At 37.0% G+C, this 19,482-nt stretch overlaps 1 protein-coding gene and 1 long non-coding RNA gene across 2 annotated transcripts in view; both read right to left on the reverse strand.

Annotated features, from left to right (window-relative positions):
- Positions 1-19,482, reverse strand: part of LOC101991336 (complement factor H) — a 130,324-nt gene that overhangs the window by 7,104 nt on the left and 103,738 nt on the right. Inside the window, 1 exon segment of the mRNA XM_005372430.1 lies at positions 3,840-4,022. Within this exon segment, the coding sequence (XP_005372487.1) occupies positions 3,840-4,022 (183 nt within the window).
- Positions 10,806-16,495, reverse strand: LOC106143803. Its single transcript, XR_001228945.1, has 3 exons — positions 16,452-16,495; positions 15,898-16,074; positions 10,806-10,862 (listed from the first exon to the last, which is right to left on the reverse strand). It is a non-coding gene; the product is annotated as an uncharacterized LOC106143803 (long non-coding RNA).

The following is a 19,482-nucleotide window of genomic DNA, read 5'->3' on the forward strand; positions in this document are numbered from 1 at the left end:
AGAGAGAGAGAGAGAGAGAGAGAGAGAGAGAGAGAGAGAGAGAGAGTTTAAACTGAAGATCTCCATCAAATTCTTCACCTGAGAGCTGAAGTAACTGCACAGAAAAGGAGTTGGAAAGATTGTAAGAGTCAGAGGAGATGGAGGACAACAGGAAAACAAGATCTTGAGAATCAACTAAGCAAGGCTTATGTGAGCTCACAAAGACTAAAGCGGCAAACACAGGGCTATAGGGGTCTAAACCAGGTCCTATGCACATATATTATAGCTATTAGCTTAGTATTTTTATTAGACTTCTGAGTATGAGAATGAGCAGATCTCTGACTCTTTTGCCTGCTCTTGGGATTCCATTTCCTGTTGGGTTGCCATGTCCAGCATCCATGAAAATGTTCACTTCATCTTATTATATTTCAATTTATCATGTTTGGTTTTGATCTCTTACAAGCTTATTCTTTTCTAATGAACAGACAGAAAGGAAGTTGATATTGAGGGGAGGTGTTATGGAAAAGAACTTGAAGGAGTAGAGAGAGAGGAAACTATAATAAGGATATATTGTATTAAAAATTATTTTAATTAATAAAAATTACTATGTTATCAGCAATAAAAAGACATCCATTCTCTCTAATCATTTTTGCTACAGTATCAGAATTTGAATTATTATAATAATTAAGAAGATAAAATATATAATTATTGAATTAAAAGTCAAATCATTCTTACTTGAGCATTATATATTTCTATACAAGGTAAATCTTAAAGACTTAACCAAAATATGAAAATTGAAAACACAACTGATTAGGTAATTCATTCATTGTCAGTATACAAAATTGTCAATATTCATTGTTATTATATAAAAATCAGTTTCTTTCTATAGACCATTTTTTCCTGCAAATTAACAATGAAAGGAATTTCATTATCATTAACATCAAAAACTTTTTTTTTGTTTTTGTTTTTTAATTTATTTATTTATTAATGATTTCTGCCTCCTCCCCACCACCGCCTTTCATTTCCCTCCCCCGATCAAGTCCCTCTCCCTCATCAGCTCGAAGAGCAATCAGGGTTCCCTGACCTGTGGGTAGTCCAAGGACCACCCACCTCCATCCAGGTTTAGTAAGTTGAGCATCCAAACTGCCTAGGCTCCCCCAAAGCCAGTATGTGCAGTAGGATCAAAAACCCATTGCCATTGTTCTTGAGTTCTCAGTAGTCCTCATTGTGTGCTATGTTCAGCAAGTCCGGTTTTATCCCATGCTTTTTCAGACCCAGGCCAGCTGGCCTTGGTGAATTCCCAATAGAACATCAAAACTTAACATCAAAAACTTAATCTAGCAATGAACTTAACAACTGAAGTGCAAGACTTTAACCATAACTATTGGTTAACTGGTAAAAAAAAAACATAAAAGACAAAAATGGAAAAATATTGTATGTTAAATTTTTAGAAGAATCAATATCGGTATTAATATTAAAATGTACATATTTCAAATGCCAATTATTATACTCCATGAAACCCCATTGAAACACCAATACTATTTTCATACAAATGGATTGGGGACCCTAAAACTTCAATGGATCTACAATAAAATGTGTAGACAACTAAAATTTGAAAGAAAAGAAAAATCCAGGAGATATCATAATACCTTATTTCTTTTTTTTAATATTTATTTATTATGTATACAATAGTCTGTCTGTATGTATGTCTGCAGGCCAGAAGAGGGCACCAGACCTCATTACAGATGGTTGTGAGCCACCATGTGGATGCTGGGAATTGAACTCAGAACCTTTGGAAGAGAGGCAATGCTCTTAACCACTGAGCCATCTCTCCAGCTTCATAATACCTTATTTCAGTATACACTAGGAACCCCTCAGTAGCCAGAACAATATGACACTGGGATCAACAATCAAGTGAATGAGAAAAGAGATTTGAAAAATTGAACAGAGTTTCCAACATATGTTGGAAAGCTGTTGGCATATTCAATAAATGCTACAAGAATAATCAATATCCATATGGAGAGAATTAAAATTTGAATCCTATCTCTCCTTCTAGGCAAAAATCAACCCAAAGTTGATTAAAGACATATTTGTAAGAACAAGATAGTAAACTACAAGGAAAACAACAGAAAAACTCCTCATTGGGTTTGGACACTTAATATTTAGATGGGATCCTAGATCACAAGGCAAAAAAACAAACCTTGATGAATGGAGGTTATCACAATGAAATGCTTGTATATAGCAGAGAACATAATCAATACAATAAAGCAGTAATAGCCTATAGAATTTGAGAAAATTGTTGAATTATTCATTGTCAGAGGTTTATAGTTGTTTCCTATCTCAAAAATACAAATGGAACAAAAGAAACTTGAAATCTACTAATGGGAATATGAGTTTGAGTAGTTACTACAGACAATAATATGGAGATTCCATATACTGTTGTGGTATCCCTCTTTTGACATGAACCCAGAAGAAAAGTAACCAACCTACTCAACTTGTACTTATATGTTTATTGCACATTGCTATGTCAACTAGGATGGGATAACTGTCTGGGTCCCCATCAACTGATGAACTTATATTTGTATGTCAAATATGATTTAGACATTATAGATAATTTTTATTATTTTAGATAGAAAGAAGGCATTTAAGGATTTAAGTGAGGTGAGTCAAACACAGGAATACGAGTCCTTCATGTTCTTTTTAACACAATGAAAGAAAAACTAAAATTCCTCTAGACTGCCTGTCAGTGATTAGTAGAAGTTAGATCATTTATCATAGGGAAGGGGAGCTTCTATGAGGGACATGGACTTAATAACTGCAAGGTCTATACAGGTGTGGTATATGGAGAAGAGTGGCCCCTGTATTGAATGGTTTTCTGTGTCAAATAGATACTTGGCACAAGCTGGAGTCATCAGAGAGGAAGGAATTTCAGTTGAGGAAATGCCTCCATAACATCCAGCTGTAAGGCTTTTTCTCAGTTAGTGATCAGTGTGGGAGGGACCAGTCAATGGCAGCCCTGGCAGTCCTAGAGTCTATAAAAAGGCAGGCTTAGCAAGCCATAAAAAGTAAGCCAGTAAGCAGCATTCCTCCATGGCCTCTACATCAGCTCCTGCCTTCAGGATCTTGTTCTGTTTGAGTTCCTCTGCTCACTTCCTTTGATAATAAGTAGAAATACAGAAGGAAAAGACAAATAAACTCTTTATTACCCAACTTGTTTTTGATAATGTTGTTTCATCACAGCAATAGAAACCCTAACTACAGCAGCCTCCACTTACTTATATGTTGCTTATTTACCAGGGAGTGGTACCGCTTGAGTAGGACTGGGCTGTGGCTTTGTGGAGAAGGTGTAGCCTCATTAGAAATGTGTCTCTGGGTGGTCTATAGCATCCTGCTGACTTTAGAGTCAGATATAGAACTCTCAGCTATTTCCCCAACACAAAGTCTGCTTATGTGCTGCCATGCTCCCCCCACATCATGATAATAAGCTAACCTCTGAAACTGTAAGCAATCCCTGCTTAAGTGCTTTCTTTTACAAGATTTGCTAGGGTGATGGGGTCTTTTCAAAACAACTGAACATCAACCGAGGCAATTGGTATGGAAATATTATGCTGCCCCAAGTTTTATGGACATCAATACATGTGAGTGAAAACACAATAATAAAGAATAAGTTGCATAATTATATTTGTCAGCTATTTTTATATAAAAAGAAACCATTAATCTTATTTTCCTCATATGCTGATATTTGGCAGTGAAGCACTAAGCAACAGACTGCTTTTAATCTGTGAATGTTTTTTATTAACAGAAAAATATACATATCAAGAAACTGAATCTCCTATGATCTATGAGAAAGAGGTACTTACGTAAACATTTTGGTGGCTCAGACCACTCTCCATTTCTACATGTTATTATCTTGTTGCCCTGAAGTTGGTACAAGGACTGGCACTGATATTCCACTGACGATGATGGTTCATATATTCGTAAAGGGAAGGAGGTTATGTCCCCATTGTCAATAGGTGGAGGAGGCCCACATTTCCCTGTTGAATCTAAGAATGACAACATTTGAATGATTTACAGATCAAATCAAAGTACAGGCTTAAACAGAACTAATGAAAGCACAGTTTAAACAAGACTTTAGTAATTTATGGCTACAGAAATGATACCTTGAGGAAATTTCAATCATATAGACTCAGTGTTACAAGTTTTTCCTTCCTTCTTACCGGAAACACTTACTGAACTGGAGCAAGCATGTCTGTTCTGAAGACTTCCAGTGTTGGTATATGTCTTAACAGCTGCTAAGCATACAGACGCTAGTGAAGTCAGGCAGGGTTTCTTAGTTTTAAGGTACTGGAGTATTCATTCATTGCTCTATATATTCCTAATCTTCATTATCATTTTAGAAGCATATTTATAGACAAGAATTTAAAGCTTTTAAAGTTACAGAAGGAAAATGAGGCTCTCCTGATTCCTCATAGAGATAAAGTAAGTATACTCTTCTCTTTGTTATACTTTTGCTAGTTACAACAGAAATTCATGTATATATTATTTTTAGTACGCAAAATAAGAAATTGAGAGTCTAGTTACGAGATTCAAGCCTCAAATAATTGCACAATGCTATGTGATATTTGTTTCTCTTCTGTACTTCTGATTGTGCTGCTGAGGTCACAGGAGAAGACTGAAATTAAGTACTAATAGATTGTACTGTTGAGTGAGATCACAATGGGAGCATCATGAAACTGAATTAAACTCCAACATTGTTTAGACAAAAAAGAAATGTTCAAGATCCAAACAAAATATTTCAGTTTGGAGGAAAATGAAAAAAAAAAACTGTTGGCTATAAAGCAGCATGTACATATTTTAGAGATGATTAAACTCAAACTTACAAATCCCATGAAGTCATTGAAGATACATGTATTTAAACTGCTTAAAGAAAACATCTTGAAACATAACAACTTTATGAAATCACCATCCACACTGGATCAAGATCCAAAAAAATTACCTCTTCTTTTACCACCATGGAGGCCGTAGGAGGTGAAAGGAAATGAGTGTCAGCCTTGAATTCTATCTCCGGTGGAGCTAGCTTTTTTAATTAATGAATTTGACATTAATGAAGACAACAAATTAAAGAAAGTATAGAGGATTTTTCTCCAACAGAGAATTCCTCATAAAAATAAGTACCAGAATTCATCACAGAAACAAATATTTTAATTAAAACTTTGGAGAAATTAACTGGTAAAATACTAGATGATCTTTCTGCTCATAAAATTATGTTTATCTTTGAGATAAAACCTAGCATTTGAGAATGGTGCTCAAGACATGTAACAAAAAATCCTAAAGTTGTCTTTAAGCAAGATTTTGAAAGTGGGAACCATAGATAGATTTCAAAGGTAAGTACATCCTCTAGTTTTTCCTTGGAATATAAAATGTCTGCATCAGTAAGATGTAGCACAAATTCTAATTGGTCTTAACAACAAAAACCTGGAGTCAGGTATCATGGTAATGCTAAAAGATCAGAGAAGAAAAGGAGCCAGACACTAGTTCTTACCTCTACTGAATTCTCGGACCAACGTGACGATCCTTTCCTTAAGAATCTTCAAAATGAATGCCCTATGTGCACTTCTCCTCTGGCCTTATAGTCCTCTCTCTGCCCAGCCATATCACTCCTGTCTCCACCTCCCTAGTCCTGGGATCAAAGGTGTGAACTCTTGTTTCTTTTTTAGACTAGTTCAGTCTCATGTAGCCCAGGGTGTACTTGAACTTGTATAGATGTCTCTCCCTCTGTCTCCCAAGTGCAGGATTGAAGTTGTATGCCATCACTGCCTGGTCTCTATGGCTAATTAGTGCTGTTAGCTCTGCACTCTGATCTTCAGGAAAGCTTTATTTGATACAGCATGAAAATATCATCACAGGCAAGTACACAAATACCTAGGGTGACCTCAATTATAGGTTGTTAGGAAATTATCAGAGATAGTATGCTCAAACTATATACTCAAAATCAAGAAAAGATGCATGTCAAAATAAAATTTTTGAGAACTATTCCTCCAAAGCAAGGGGTAAAAGGAGAAATAAGATGGATGATCAAAGAACACAAACACAAATTAACAAAATAACATACAGCAGCCATACTAGCTTGTTTCACAGGCAAATGATCTGAATTCATAGCCTTGAGTGGTGGACTAGGCAAAGTTTCTCTATAGATATGATGTAAATTTATGCATCAAAATATATAGATCATATTCAATAGTAAGTGATTACTTGAGATAATTTGGGGAATTTCTGTTCTTATAAAACTAAGTGTCGACATGTACTCATAAGGAATTCCCATTTTTTGAATTAAACATGTAAGAAATAATGAAATTCCATTGCTCCTTGCCCCTCATCACGTGGCAGGTAGAAGAGCTAGCTTCTGTGGTGATGAGAGTGGGAAAGCTGGCCCTGCTTCTCAACAGTTGTAGAGTTATCCCTACACCTCAGCTGAGCAGCACAATAGAGCTGATTTTGTTGGTGGGGACACATATGAGCTGGTTCCTAGTACATGAGAGTAGAGAAATGGCCTCTCATTTGCCATGTGGTGGCATGGGTGAGGGAAATATGCCTTGCCTTCCCTCACCCCTTGACATCTGCACCAGGAAGAAGAATTGACCTTGGGTTCATGAGATTGACAGAGCTGGCCCTGTCCCTCATCAACTGCAGCAAGTAAGAGAATGTGACCCTGAACCTTGCCTGGACAGCCCAATAGGCCTGGCCCTGATGGTGCAGATATAATTGAGCCAGCTGGAGTGAATGAGAAAAGAACAGGCCCTGCCCCTTGATGCCTGCTGTACTGGGTGAGCTAGCCAGGGAAGTGCTGGAAAATTCTCCCTGGTGATGAGGATGAGGGAGAGTTGGTGGGCTGACCAACACAGTTACCATCCAGGCTCAGACCCAGGTCTAAGAGTTGACCCATCTATGATCTGCTGGAGCACATGAAGAGGCCAGTTCTGTGGATCCAAACCTGCAGGATCTCCACAACACAGGGCAACAACAAGATATCTAAAAAGAGTCCCAGTGAGGGCCCAGTATCAAAAGATTAGCAGAAGCCAAAGGTCTCAACCCAACTAATGACTCATTTCAGTCAACATGAAAGTAAAAATATGTGTATTAAATTGTGTACCGAGTGACTCACTATGCCATGCTACAGCTTCCATGTTGAAATGTTTTTCTTTCTTTTAAATTTTATGTTATTTTATTTTGGGAGGAGATTGCAAGGGCAGGAGATGGATATGAAGGGACTGGGAGATGAGTGGAATCAGGATTATGATGTATAATCCAGGATTGTGTTGCATGTATTATAGTATATAAAAGTCTTTTTAAAGAAAGGAAGGAAGGAAGAGTGATAAAGAGAGAGAGAGAAAAAGGGAAGAGAGACGGGGAGGGAAAGAAGAAGGAAAGAAGGAAGAAGAAAGGGAGGAAGGAGGAAGGAAGGAAGGAAAGAAGGAAGATAAGAAGGAAGGAAGGGAGGTAGGATGGTAGGAAGGAATGAAGGCGCTGCTTTGCATTTTTAGGTCTGTTGAGCTATAGAGAACAAGCACAGCTTTGCCATATGTTTCTGGACCTGGGATGAGAGGAACTCATCCAGGAGCTTGCCTGGTGCCTCTCGTGCTGGGCATTCAGGCTCCATTACAGTGAGTGAGAAAGGAATGGTGAAATGGGAGAGAGCAGGCAGAATGATTCTTGTGTTTGTGATAGAGGCAAATCTGAAGGGTCAAGGGTGGTGAGAACAGGCTGAGATAGATGCCCTGTTCCCCATGGGGCCATGATGATGTCTAGGCCTGAACTGCAGTCAAGGGCCATGACTCAGTCTGTGGTCCTGGTGAACCTCCGCGTTTCTGGGATGTCTTTGGCTCCTGTTACCACCCAAAGCAGTAAGGATAGGGTTGCAGAGTTGCCTGGTCCTTACTGGCTGCATCACTATGTAGAACTGGTCCTGTTACTTATAACCGCAGCACCTGAAATATCATGCCCTGCACATCCCCATGGCAGCACAATAGAGCTGTCCCAGGTAAAAGGACTGTGGGTGAACTGATCCTGAAAATGCAAGAGAGGGAGAGCTAGCACAATGATATGACACACAATGGCATGGGCAAGGGAGAGGTACTCCATTTGCCCCTTTCGCCTGGCCCCTCACCACCTACTGCAGGTGGGAAAAGTTGGTCGTGGAGTCACATGAGTGGTAGAACTGATCCTGGCTCTCTCTCACCAGGGCAGCACATGGGAGAATGGGCACAGTACCTCACCTTGTCAGCACACTAGACATGGCCCTGTTAGTGGAGGCACAGGTGAGCTGGGCACGTGGGAGTTAGAGGATATCTGTCCCGACCCTTGCTGATATGCTATGGAGTGGCAAGGGTAAGGAAATACCCCCCCCCCCGCCACTTCCCTTGCCAACTACACCAGAGAGGTGGGAGAACTAGAGCAAGCATATGATAACAGAAGAGCTGTTCCTACTCCCCATAGGACCAGCAATTCAGAGAGTGGGTCCTGCTTCTCCCTGGGCAAAGCAGTAGAACTGGCCCTGCTGGTTTGAGTGCATGTGAGCCAGACCCTAGGGTGTGAAAGCAGGAACACTGGCCCCATTCTTTGATGGCTTCTTTGGTTGAGCTACTCAGGACAATGCTGGAGACTTTGCTCTGGTGGTGATGATGAGGGAAAGCTAGCAGGCTGACCAACCCAGCTACCACCTAGGACCAGAAGGAGGACTACAAGGTAACCCATCCCAACATCCATCTCACCTATAAATTTCTGTACTGTGTGGAGGGGCTAAAACTGCAGATCCAAAGCTATAAGATCTCCGTGACACATGCAAAACTAAAATATCAAAAAGGCATCCCAGTGAGGGCCCAGTATCAACAGTGTAGCAGAATCCAGAGACCTAGAATCAGACCAATGACTCATTGCAAGAAACACTTACAATTAAAGGAGTATGGACCAAGGATATACTATGTGACTCATTGGTTCACACTATAGTTTCAATGCTGATATTTGATATTTGTTTTGGTTTTTGTTTGTTTTATTTAGTTTTTTGGGTTATACTTTTAAATTTTGTTTTGGTGGGGAGGACGTCAGGACAGAGGGCAGATGAAAGGGAAAAGAAAGATGAGTGGGATACATGATGCAAAATCCACAAAGAATCAATAAAACATTAAAGAAAAGAAATGGGGAAATCAAACAACAAAGAAATTATATTTTACAATATGTAGATATTCTATTAAACTTTCCATTTGCATTTCAAAGTAAATATTTTGAAAATTTTTATCTTGCCTCATATAAATGTATTTTATGCATTTAATAGTCAATAGATAACTGAGTGATTTAAGATTTAAAGTGATGAATTTTTCCTTAGTGGAAATATTCCTAAAATGTGATAGAATCTTTGTTGAAAAATTTCCACCATAATTTCTCATTAAATTCACCAAGACAATTAAATCTTTGTCAATATCATTTCATTTTCTTACAGTTTGTTTATTAGCCTATCATTTAATGGCTGAGATATCTCTAGAGAGCACTTATCCCACATACCTGAATTGCCAGGAACCAAAAATTGCCCAGAGAAATAGGATCAGTTCCTTGTTCAGTTATTATCAGAGAGGCTTCCTCCAAGAGCAGATGGAGTGGGTGCAGAGACCCACAGTCAGACCTCATAGGGAGTCTAAATTGGAGGAGGTGGCTATTGGATACCTCACTTGGAGATCAGGGAGTCACAAAGAAGATGGGGAGGAAAGACTGTAGGAGTCAGAAGGGATGAAGGATCCCAGGCGAATATCTCCCATTGAATATCAGGTTTCACAGAAACTGAAGCAGCAAACATGGGTCTTGCATAGGTCTACAGTAGGTGCTCTGATATATGTTATGGCTTTTAGCATGATGCTTTTCTAGGCCTCCCATAGTGGTTGTGGGTGTATCTCTAAAGTTTTTGCCTGCTCCTAATATTCTTTTATACCTATTGAGTCCCTTGTACAACCTTAATATGAGGTGGTTTGACTTGTTTTATTGTATCTTGTTTTGTCCTGTTTGGTTGTTGTCTCTTGAAGGTCTGTTTCATTCTGAAAGGAAATGTTGAATGAGTGGATCTGGAGGAGAGTGGCTATGTGGGGGAAAGGAGTTGGGAGGAGTGGAGGAAGGGGAAATTTCAGTAGGGATATATTGTATGAGGGAAGAATCTATTTACAGTTTTAAAAGAAAAAGGAAAAGTTAGAAAAGTGCTTCTCATAAGAATTGCTTCACTTGCCCGGATGGTGGTGGTGCATTCCTTTAATCCCAGCACACGGGAGGCAGAGGTTGATGGATCTAGGTGCCTTTGAGGCCATCCTGGTCTTTAAGAGTTAGTTCCAGGACAGCTCATGCTGTTACACAGAGAAACCCCATCTCAAAAAAAAAAAAAAAAAAACCGTCTTAAAAAAAAAAAAAAAAGAATCACTTTGCCGGGCGGTGGTGGCGCACGCCTTTAATCCCAGCACTCGGGAGGCAGAGGCAGGCGGATCTCTGTGAGTTCGAGACTAGCCTGGTCTACAGAGCTAGTTCCAGGACAGGCTCCAAAACCACAGAGAAACCCTGTCTCGAAAAACCAAAAAAAAAAAAAAAAAGAATCACTTTGTCTTCATTAATGTACTAAATTACATTGTCAAATAAACAAACATTGGGAAATAGGGGAATATGAAAACTTACCTGTGCATTTTGGTGGTTCTGTCCAAATCCCATTTTGACATATCACTTCTACTTCCCCTAATATTTCAAAAGGTTTATTACATTCCATTCATATCGTATTCTTTCACCAGACAAATATTTATCAATGTGCCTTGTTACTATAGCAGCATTTTCCACATGTGGTGGTTCTCCACAGGATTTATCTAAAGAGAAAAGGAGAGTACCATTAGCTATTTGTTCACCTTGAGTATCCAATCAACACATAAGATTTAAAATGTATTTCTTAACAGATAAATAGATAAAGGTAATGTGGCACATTTACCTTTAAAAAAACCATGCACACATAAACACACACACACACACACACACACACATGAACTCACTAAATTCACAGGTAAATATATAAAACAAGGAAAGAGATCATTCTGAGTGAGGGAATACCGATCCAGAAAGACATATGATGTGTATTTGCTTACATGGATACTAACTGTTAAGCCAATGATAGCTAAGCTACGGTCCGTAGAACATAGAGGTTAGGTTAGGTATAGAGTAAAAGAGCTGGGGAGAGAATAGTCTCCATAGGATGTGGAAATAGTGTATATAGTTATGGATGGAGAATGGAAGAGAAGGAACAGAATACAGGGAAGGACAGCTAAAACTATGAATCATTCGAGGGTTATTATGGAAACAAAACTCAAAAAAATAGTAGAAGCTTCTTAAAATACATACATATATAAAAACAATCTAAATGAAATAACCAAAACCATAGGGATATAGAGCCAAAATGGACAACTCTTGTCATCAAATGAAACTTCTAGTATCATGATTTGGCTACAATGAGTTGAATTAGTGCCCAAAGAGTTCACATGAGAACTTCTAAAATACCTAGGCTGTTGGCAAGACTAGGTTATTTTACTTAAACTGGAGACAAGGCTACAACTGTAAAATACAACACCTTCACAACTCACTGAACATAGCACAGTCAAGCTGGTACCTACATATAGCACATTCAGTCCCACAGGCATCAGTGGTACAGGAAGACATTTTGTATGCTAAAAAATTAGAAACATAAACACCAACCAGCCACAAACCTTGATCTATAATGATACTCTGCTTTTCAACATATGTTAATAAAATGGAGATATCTTGGTCAATAATGGATTGACCAGGAAACATCTAATATGAATTACGGACTCTTTTGTGAGAGGAAACCCATATCTAACATGACTTGGGTGACGAAGAACCTGATACTAGATAGCCAGGTACCCAATACTACTGTGAAACCAAATAATACTCTTATAAAAAACAAAATAAAACTGTAGCACAAATTCTAATTCATCTTAATAATAAAAACCTGGAGACAGATATTAGGATTCAAGTTGAAGACCAGAAAATCAACACAGCCAATCACTAGAGAGCTCTTACTTCTTTAAAATCTTTAAGATTGAAAAGAGAACGAGTTCTCTCTTCTCCCACCTCATATTCCTCTCTAGTGCTGGGATTAAAAACATGCACTATCATTGTCCAGCCTCTATGGTTAAGTAGTGTGGCTGTTTGCCTTAAAAGTCTAACCTGTCACCACTGCCTGGCTTGTATGGCTGACTAGTGTGACTGAGTAGTGTGGCTGACTTTGCACCATGATATTCAGGCAAGCTCTATTTATTAAAACACAAATAATATATCACTATACAAAATCCATAGCGATAAATGAATAGCTCCACATGACATGCTTCTATAATCATAGATCAGTGCCTTACTCAGCTGTCATCAGAGAAACTTTATGTTTCAGAAGATAGGAACAAATACATAGACCCAAGGACAAACATGTAGAAACCTTGGAACACTCCAGGTTTATCCTGGAATAATTCCATCAAATCCCTCCATGGCTCAAGGAACCATTCAGAAGAGGAGGTGGAAAGAGTGTAAGAACCAGAAGAGATAAAGAACAAACATTTCATCTTCTCTAATCCACTAGAATATTAGTATTGATAAACAAACAACATCGATGCACCCATGAGACTGAGGCAGCATTCAAGAGCCTTTATGGGTCTGCAGTAGATGGAATTTTAGAGCTAAAAGGAGAAGGTGAAACACACCAACATCTAACCGAGAAGCTGTCTCCATTTGATAACCAGTTGTAGATGAAAATTTAGAATTCTGCAAGGAAGTATCACATGAGAAACAAACTAGTCTTAAGGTTAACTGCATAAAACAAACTCAAAGACTTCTCTGGACATTCTTTGTCTCCTTACTGTCCAATTAGGGCTTTTCTTTTTCTCTTTTTAAACTTCATTTTTTAAATTTTTGCTTTGGTTTTATTTTATTTGGAGTTTCCCTCTTTCTTTTACCCTTCAGGGCCTTTGCATACATATTAGGTTTTCCAATTTAGTGTTTTATGGGATTCCTGAGTGTGTAAATGAGTGAGGCTCTGAGTCTATTATCAGTTTGTCTTTTCTTCTGCTCTTTTTCCTCAGATTTTTTTATCCCACTTAAGTGTGATTGTTTCACTTAATTATTGTTCTTTAGAAGGCTGTTTCTTTTCTAATGAAATATAGAAAGGAGATTTGTGCAGATGAGATAGTAGGTGGGAGGAACTGGGAGAAATAGATGGAGCAAAAGACATAATCAGGATATATTATATGAGAAAAATCTGTTTCCAACATAAAGGAGAAAACTTATTCCAAGAATAACTTAAGTATAAGAAAATGATGATCAAACAAAATAAACCTTCCTTCCTTCCTTCCTTCCTTCCTTCCTTCCTTCCTTCCTTCCTTCCTTCCTTCCTTCCTTCCTTCCTTCCTTCCATCCTTCCTTTCTTTCTTCAAGACAGGGCCTGTCTGTATCTTTGGAGCCTGTCCTGGTACTAGCTTTTATAGACCAGGTTGGCATCGAACTCATGGAGATCTGCCTGCCTTTGCCTCTCAAGTGCTGGGATTAAAGGCATGAGCCACCACCATCTGGCTTGAAAGGTGATTCTTAACTATGTATTTCCAAATGTTAATAGCCTACAACATTGGTTTTCAAACTGATTTTGCCAGGAATCAGAGAAGGATATTAGAGTGAACTCAAGATCTTCCATCTAGAGGTTTTCTATATAATATCTCTAGGATGAGACCCCAGGCCTGAAAGTTGTATTGATCTGGACTCCAAATCCCAGGATGCCAGGTCCTGATCCCTCTCTGGGGGGATCAATACCACTCCCACAGGGTATTTAAATGAACTCCCAAAAGAGGAACACATGGTCCCTTTTCCTTTCCCCTGATGGTCCTGTTCACAGCCTCCTGGTTCCCCCTCAGAGCCACCCAAGAGCGCAGAACTCCCATTAAACCTGGATATTTCTTCATTTGGCCTGTTTTAATATGGCTTGATTGGGATTTCGCATCGGCAGAGAGCTCATGTTAGGAAAAATTCCTAACATTATGGAATAAAAATGTCCCAAACATTCTGAAAATCCACATGCCAGATTCTTACAAACTTAATCATGCACATGCCAAAGTACTTATAAATTTCAGTTTTAGACATTTATCTAAGAAATACATTATAAATTTTAATCCAGTGACATATCATTAAATATTTGTAAATGGCTCAAAAATTAGTGAATTTTTTCCTTAAAATGGTGTATACAACTAAATTATTATATATCTATGTAAAGTTATCTCTCAACAGTAAAAGTCATTAACTATACAAGCCACAGTATAGAAGAATGGAACAGATATTCTACTGAAAATTTAAGTTTGAAAACATGATACATAAATCTATTGATATGAAGAAGTAGGAACACAACACTATAGTAACAAAAAGAAATGTTATTACTTATGGTGGTAGAGTTGAAGAGAAAGGGAACAAGAGAAATTCCTCACTGGATTAAGACTAGTTTAACTTGATGGGTTGTATTCATATAAGCACACTCACTTGTCAATATCACTGGCCTGAACTCTAAACATATTTGAACTATCCCTGAATAGAAATGATTTTTCACAGGTAAATCCTGTGAAAGTTTGCATAAAAACTGTAAGTTGTTTTAAGATATTTCTGAATTTCTAGGAGAAATAAAGCTAAAACAATTTACTTGGATAGGATTTTTATAAAATGGAAGGACACAGAAATATGAAAAATCAGTGTTTTCATATAGATCAGCACTATTAACAAAAACACTAGGAAACATTTATAAAATTAAAAATATGAGCAAAACCAGCTTGGTGAAAAGGATATCAAATAAGAACTCAGTAGAAATTTCAAGCAGGTCACTAATATTAAGCATATAAAATTTTAAATTACTGAATATAAAATTTTTTAGAGATTAAATACATAATGTACAGTTTTAAAAAATAATGCTAACAAAAGTTTGTCATCAACAAAGTGGTACAGTAGAAGGCAGTTGACAAACATTCAAAAATAGATTAAACTTTTAAATATATATTTAATTTGTAAAAAGCAATATTCAGCATGATTATGTAACTAATTATTTCAAAATTGTTATTAAAATTCAATATAGTGTCCTTTAAATCTAACCAAAGTTATTCAAATAATGTTGAAAATCTATATTAAGTAAAGAATATGTGCAACTCAGACTGATCTTTAGAATCTTAATATTGCAACAAACTAATTACAAGTGCATTGATTAAAAGATCTGTACTTGAAAACTGTTTATTGCAAATTGACTTAGAATTATATTTTAAAACCCAAATGATAAAGAAATAAATTCAAATCTGTACTATTATGTTTATCATTTTATAGACATTTATTTTGAAACTAAAGTATGACACCACACAGTCACTTAAAGAACATTGACCATGAAGTAACTGTCAACACAAACATATTAGCCAGAGTAATATAAAAGTTGAAAATTAGACAATACACAATATCTCAGAATTTCCTTCCCAGTTACAAATCACAAAAGATTCAGAGGCAATTATCAATTCTTTAAAATGGCAAGTCACAGATCATATATGAATAATCTGTATAGCTATTATCATATTTGTTTAATTTTAAACTATATTTTTATAATTATTTTGATTCCAATGATAAAATGTTTTCAAAGTCTATAAAACTATAAGTTAACCAAAGTTTACTCAGTATTTTGTTTTAATGGCTGATAGTTGTGTTTACATTGCTATGTACTTGCCAATACTCCTTAGTATTCACGCATACACACCCAAAAAGAAACATTTTGACACATTTAATATGCATGGATTGGGGAGACGAGAGCATCTTGTTATCTATGAGCCAGTTACTTACTGACACGGATGCATTTGGGTTGAGGAGACCAGCCGTTCTCTGTGCATGTAACTGTATCCTGATCATTTGGGAGACTGTAGCCAGAGTGACACCGGACTCTTACAGACTGGTCCTGTATGTAGTCTCCTCTCCGTTGTAAAACTTCCCCATTCTCCATATAATGGATTCCACATACCTCTAAGGACCATAAATTTACCATGAATGTTAAATTAAAAACAACACTCATTTATTTTTTAATAAAACTATAGTTTAACTTTACAATAGTTAAATAAGTATGTGTGACATTCAAAAATGAGAACAATACCAAATGTTTCAAAAGTAGCATTATCTTTAATTTTTGTAAATAAAATATGCAAGCAATAAAGGTATTCTCATAATCCCTATTTTTCACATACATTTTATGAAGAGCTGCTCATAAAGGACAGAAACTAGTCTTTTTGCTCACAAACTCTTTTGTTTCTTAACAGAAGAGACTTAACTGTTATTATATTTGTGATCTTTTCTTTCTAGTCTTTGACAGAATTAAACATGATTTGATATAGACATTGACTTACTGCGGCATGGGACTGCAGGCTCCCACCCTCGTACAGTGCAGTGAATTCTGTCCCAGTATTCCCCTGAGGGAGTTACAAATCCTGGGTTGCAATGGTAGTCGAACCACTCTTTTCTTTTTGTTGTGAAGTAGCGTTTGATCCAGTATTCATTATATAGTTCTCCATTTTTGATTTGTGGAAAAGCACAAGGTTGATCTTGCAATAAAAACAAAAAGACAGAAAAACACTCATATCAGAGATAAACCACTTGATCAGTGAATTAGTTTCTAATAACTACAATAACTGTAAGTCTAGAGAGTGTTCAGAGAAGGAGACAGATAGAATCCAAACTGCTGAGGTATGTGAGGAGGTCTTTCCTCAGGAAATCAAGTTATGCCTTACATGTTACCAGAGAAGTGGGTCAGGGATATTTGTTAATATCCAGTATGATAATTGAATATGTATAATTTTTATCAGAACTGAAATATAATGTGATTAAATCACAGTGAACTATTTTTGTAAATTCATATTGAAATATATATTGTTTGCTGCATTAATGAATTTACATGTAATGTTTCATTAATTTTTCCTCGTCATGTTCTTATTTATAAATAATAAATATTTTAATATCAGAATAGTATAATTGATGTAGGAGGGTCTTCTTTCTATGTGTTGCTTTCATTGATCAAATAAAGCGACTGCCGTGGCCTTTTGATAAAACAGTAGCTTAGATAGGCAGAGTAGACCAAACAGAATGCTGGGAGAAAGAAAGCAGAGTCAGGCAGATGCCATGGCTCTCCGCTCCGAGACGCACATTGGTTAGACTCATCCCTGTAAGCTACAGTCACATGGTGATATGCAGATTATTAGAAATGGGTTGATTAAGATGTGAAAGTTAGCCAAGAAGAGGCTAAATATAATGGGCCAGGCAGTGTTTAAATGAATACAGTTTCCATGTAATTATTTTGGTCTAATCTACATGGGAAGTAGAAAATTAGATCAATGTATGTCTCTCTTACGGTTCTCATTGTTGTCTAGTTTCTCTAGGATTGTGATTTGTGTGGGTTGATTTTCTTTGTTTTATGTTTAAAAGCCACTTATGAGTGAGTACATGTGATAATTGTCTTTCAGGGTCTGGGTTATCTCACACAACATGACTGCACCATGGCTTATATTAGAGTTCTAGTTTTACACAGCTTCTTTATTTCTTTCTGTATACCTGAAGTTCTCCCCAACCATTAGCCTCTTTTTGTCATTGTCTGACTAACTTCTATATAGTGTTCAAAACCTGCCTACATGAGCCTCCATCCCTGTGACTTCAGCATGTTCGAGAAAGTAGATTTTGAGTTGAGGCCAGTTTGTGCTATTTAGTCTGACACTGTTTCAGAGAAGCAAGACAAAGCTAAAACAGCAAAAATATTTCTAGTCAAATGTTATCCTCTCCCCCATGACTCATTCTAATTATTTATTTTTAAATTTTATTTTAAAATTAATATACAAATGGTTATATTTTATTTTATTATTGTCCCCCACCCCATCCCACCTGACAGAGATGTGCTCTGTAGTCCTGGCTGTCCTGGAAATCACTTTGAAGATGAAGCTGTCCTTGAAGTCACAAAGCTTCTGCCTCTCTAGTACTGGAGTTCAGGCATTCTCCATCCAACCTGGCTCTCCTTATGGCTTTTCAAAATAGTTTTATTTCATTCTCTCAGCTCCTTCCTCTACATTGTGCCCACCTACACCAGTGTTCTTTTGGGTTTCATGTCATGTGTTTTTTCATCACCCCATCCTCCATATTACCTTTTCCATTTCTAGTTCTATGTTCTCTACAGAATCCCCACCCACATTTGTACATATATACACATACAATATATCAAACAGATAAATATTAGGTATCTGCATTAAAATCAGGATGTAAATAAAAAAGGGAAGATGCAGTGGTTGTCTCTGATTCTGGATTCATCCATTTTCTCATTAATTTCATAATTTCTAGTCTTTTGCAGATGGACAAAACTCCATTTTGTATATATAGCACACCTTTCCAACTTTCAATATCTGAATATTTAAATAGACTGTTATTCTTCTCCTGTACACTGAATGACTATATTTTGGAAGGTATAGTTGTACCACCTAGTACTTAGAAGTCATTGAAAAGTGAACCTGACTAAAAGAAAGAGTGAGCACAAACAGAACTGTAGAAGCATTATTGATTGCTTCTTCAGAAGGTTTTTGACAATCTGAAATTTAAAAGATTTTTTTCCTCATTCTTCTAAGGAAGGACCAGCTATTTCTGTGAATTTGGTTGAGAAATGGTGATAGAAAACATGAGCAGCTGTTCCTGGATGTTGAATTGTAGTAATTTGGAGGCTAAGACTGGAAGACAAGGAGTGCAAGGTCATCTAGGGTCATAAGATAAAACTCTATCTCAAACAATTATAGTGAAGAATGAAAGAAAAATGGCAGATGTGGTTTTCAGTTATGATGTGGTGGCCTGATGGTGGTGGCACATGCCTTTTTAAAACTGATGTTATTGAGCTATACATTTTTCTCTGCTCCCCTTCCTTCTCCCCTTCCTTTCTACCTTCTCCCATGATACCCATGCTCCCAATTTACTCAGGAGATCTTGTATTTTTCTACTTCCCATGCAAATTAGATTCATGTATGCCTCTCTTAGGGTCATCATTGTTGTCTGGGTTCTCTGGGATTGTGAATTCTAGGCTGGTTTTCTTTGCTTTATGTAAAAAAGCCACTTATGAGTGAGTACATATAATATTTGTCTTTCTGGGTCTGGGTTACCTCACTCAATATGATGTTTTCTAAATTCATCCATTTGCCTTCAATTTTCAAGATGTTGTTATTTTTTCTGCTGTGTAGTACTCCATTGTGTAAATGTACCACATTTTCCTTATCCATTCTTTTGTCAAGGAACATATAGGTTGTTTTCAGGTTCTGGCTATGACAAAAATGTTGCTATGAACATTGTTGAGCATGTGTCCTTGTGGTATGATTAATCATCTTTTGGGTATATACTCAAAAGTGGTATTGCTGGGTC

The sequence above is a fragment of the Microtus ochrogaster genome, chromosome 6, assembly GCF_000317375.1.
Source record: "Microtus ochrogaster isolate Prairie Vole_2 chromosome 6, MicOch1.0, whole genome shotgun sequence".
Taxonomy (NCBI): Eukaryota; Metazoa; Chordata; class Mammalia; order Rodentia; family Cricetidae; genus Microtus; species Microtus ochrogaster.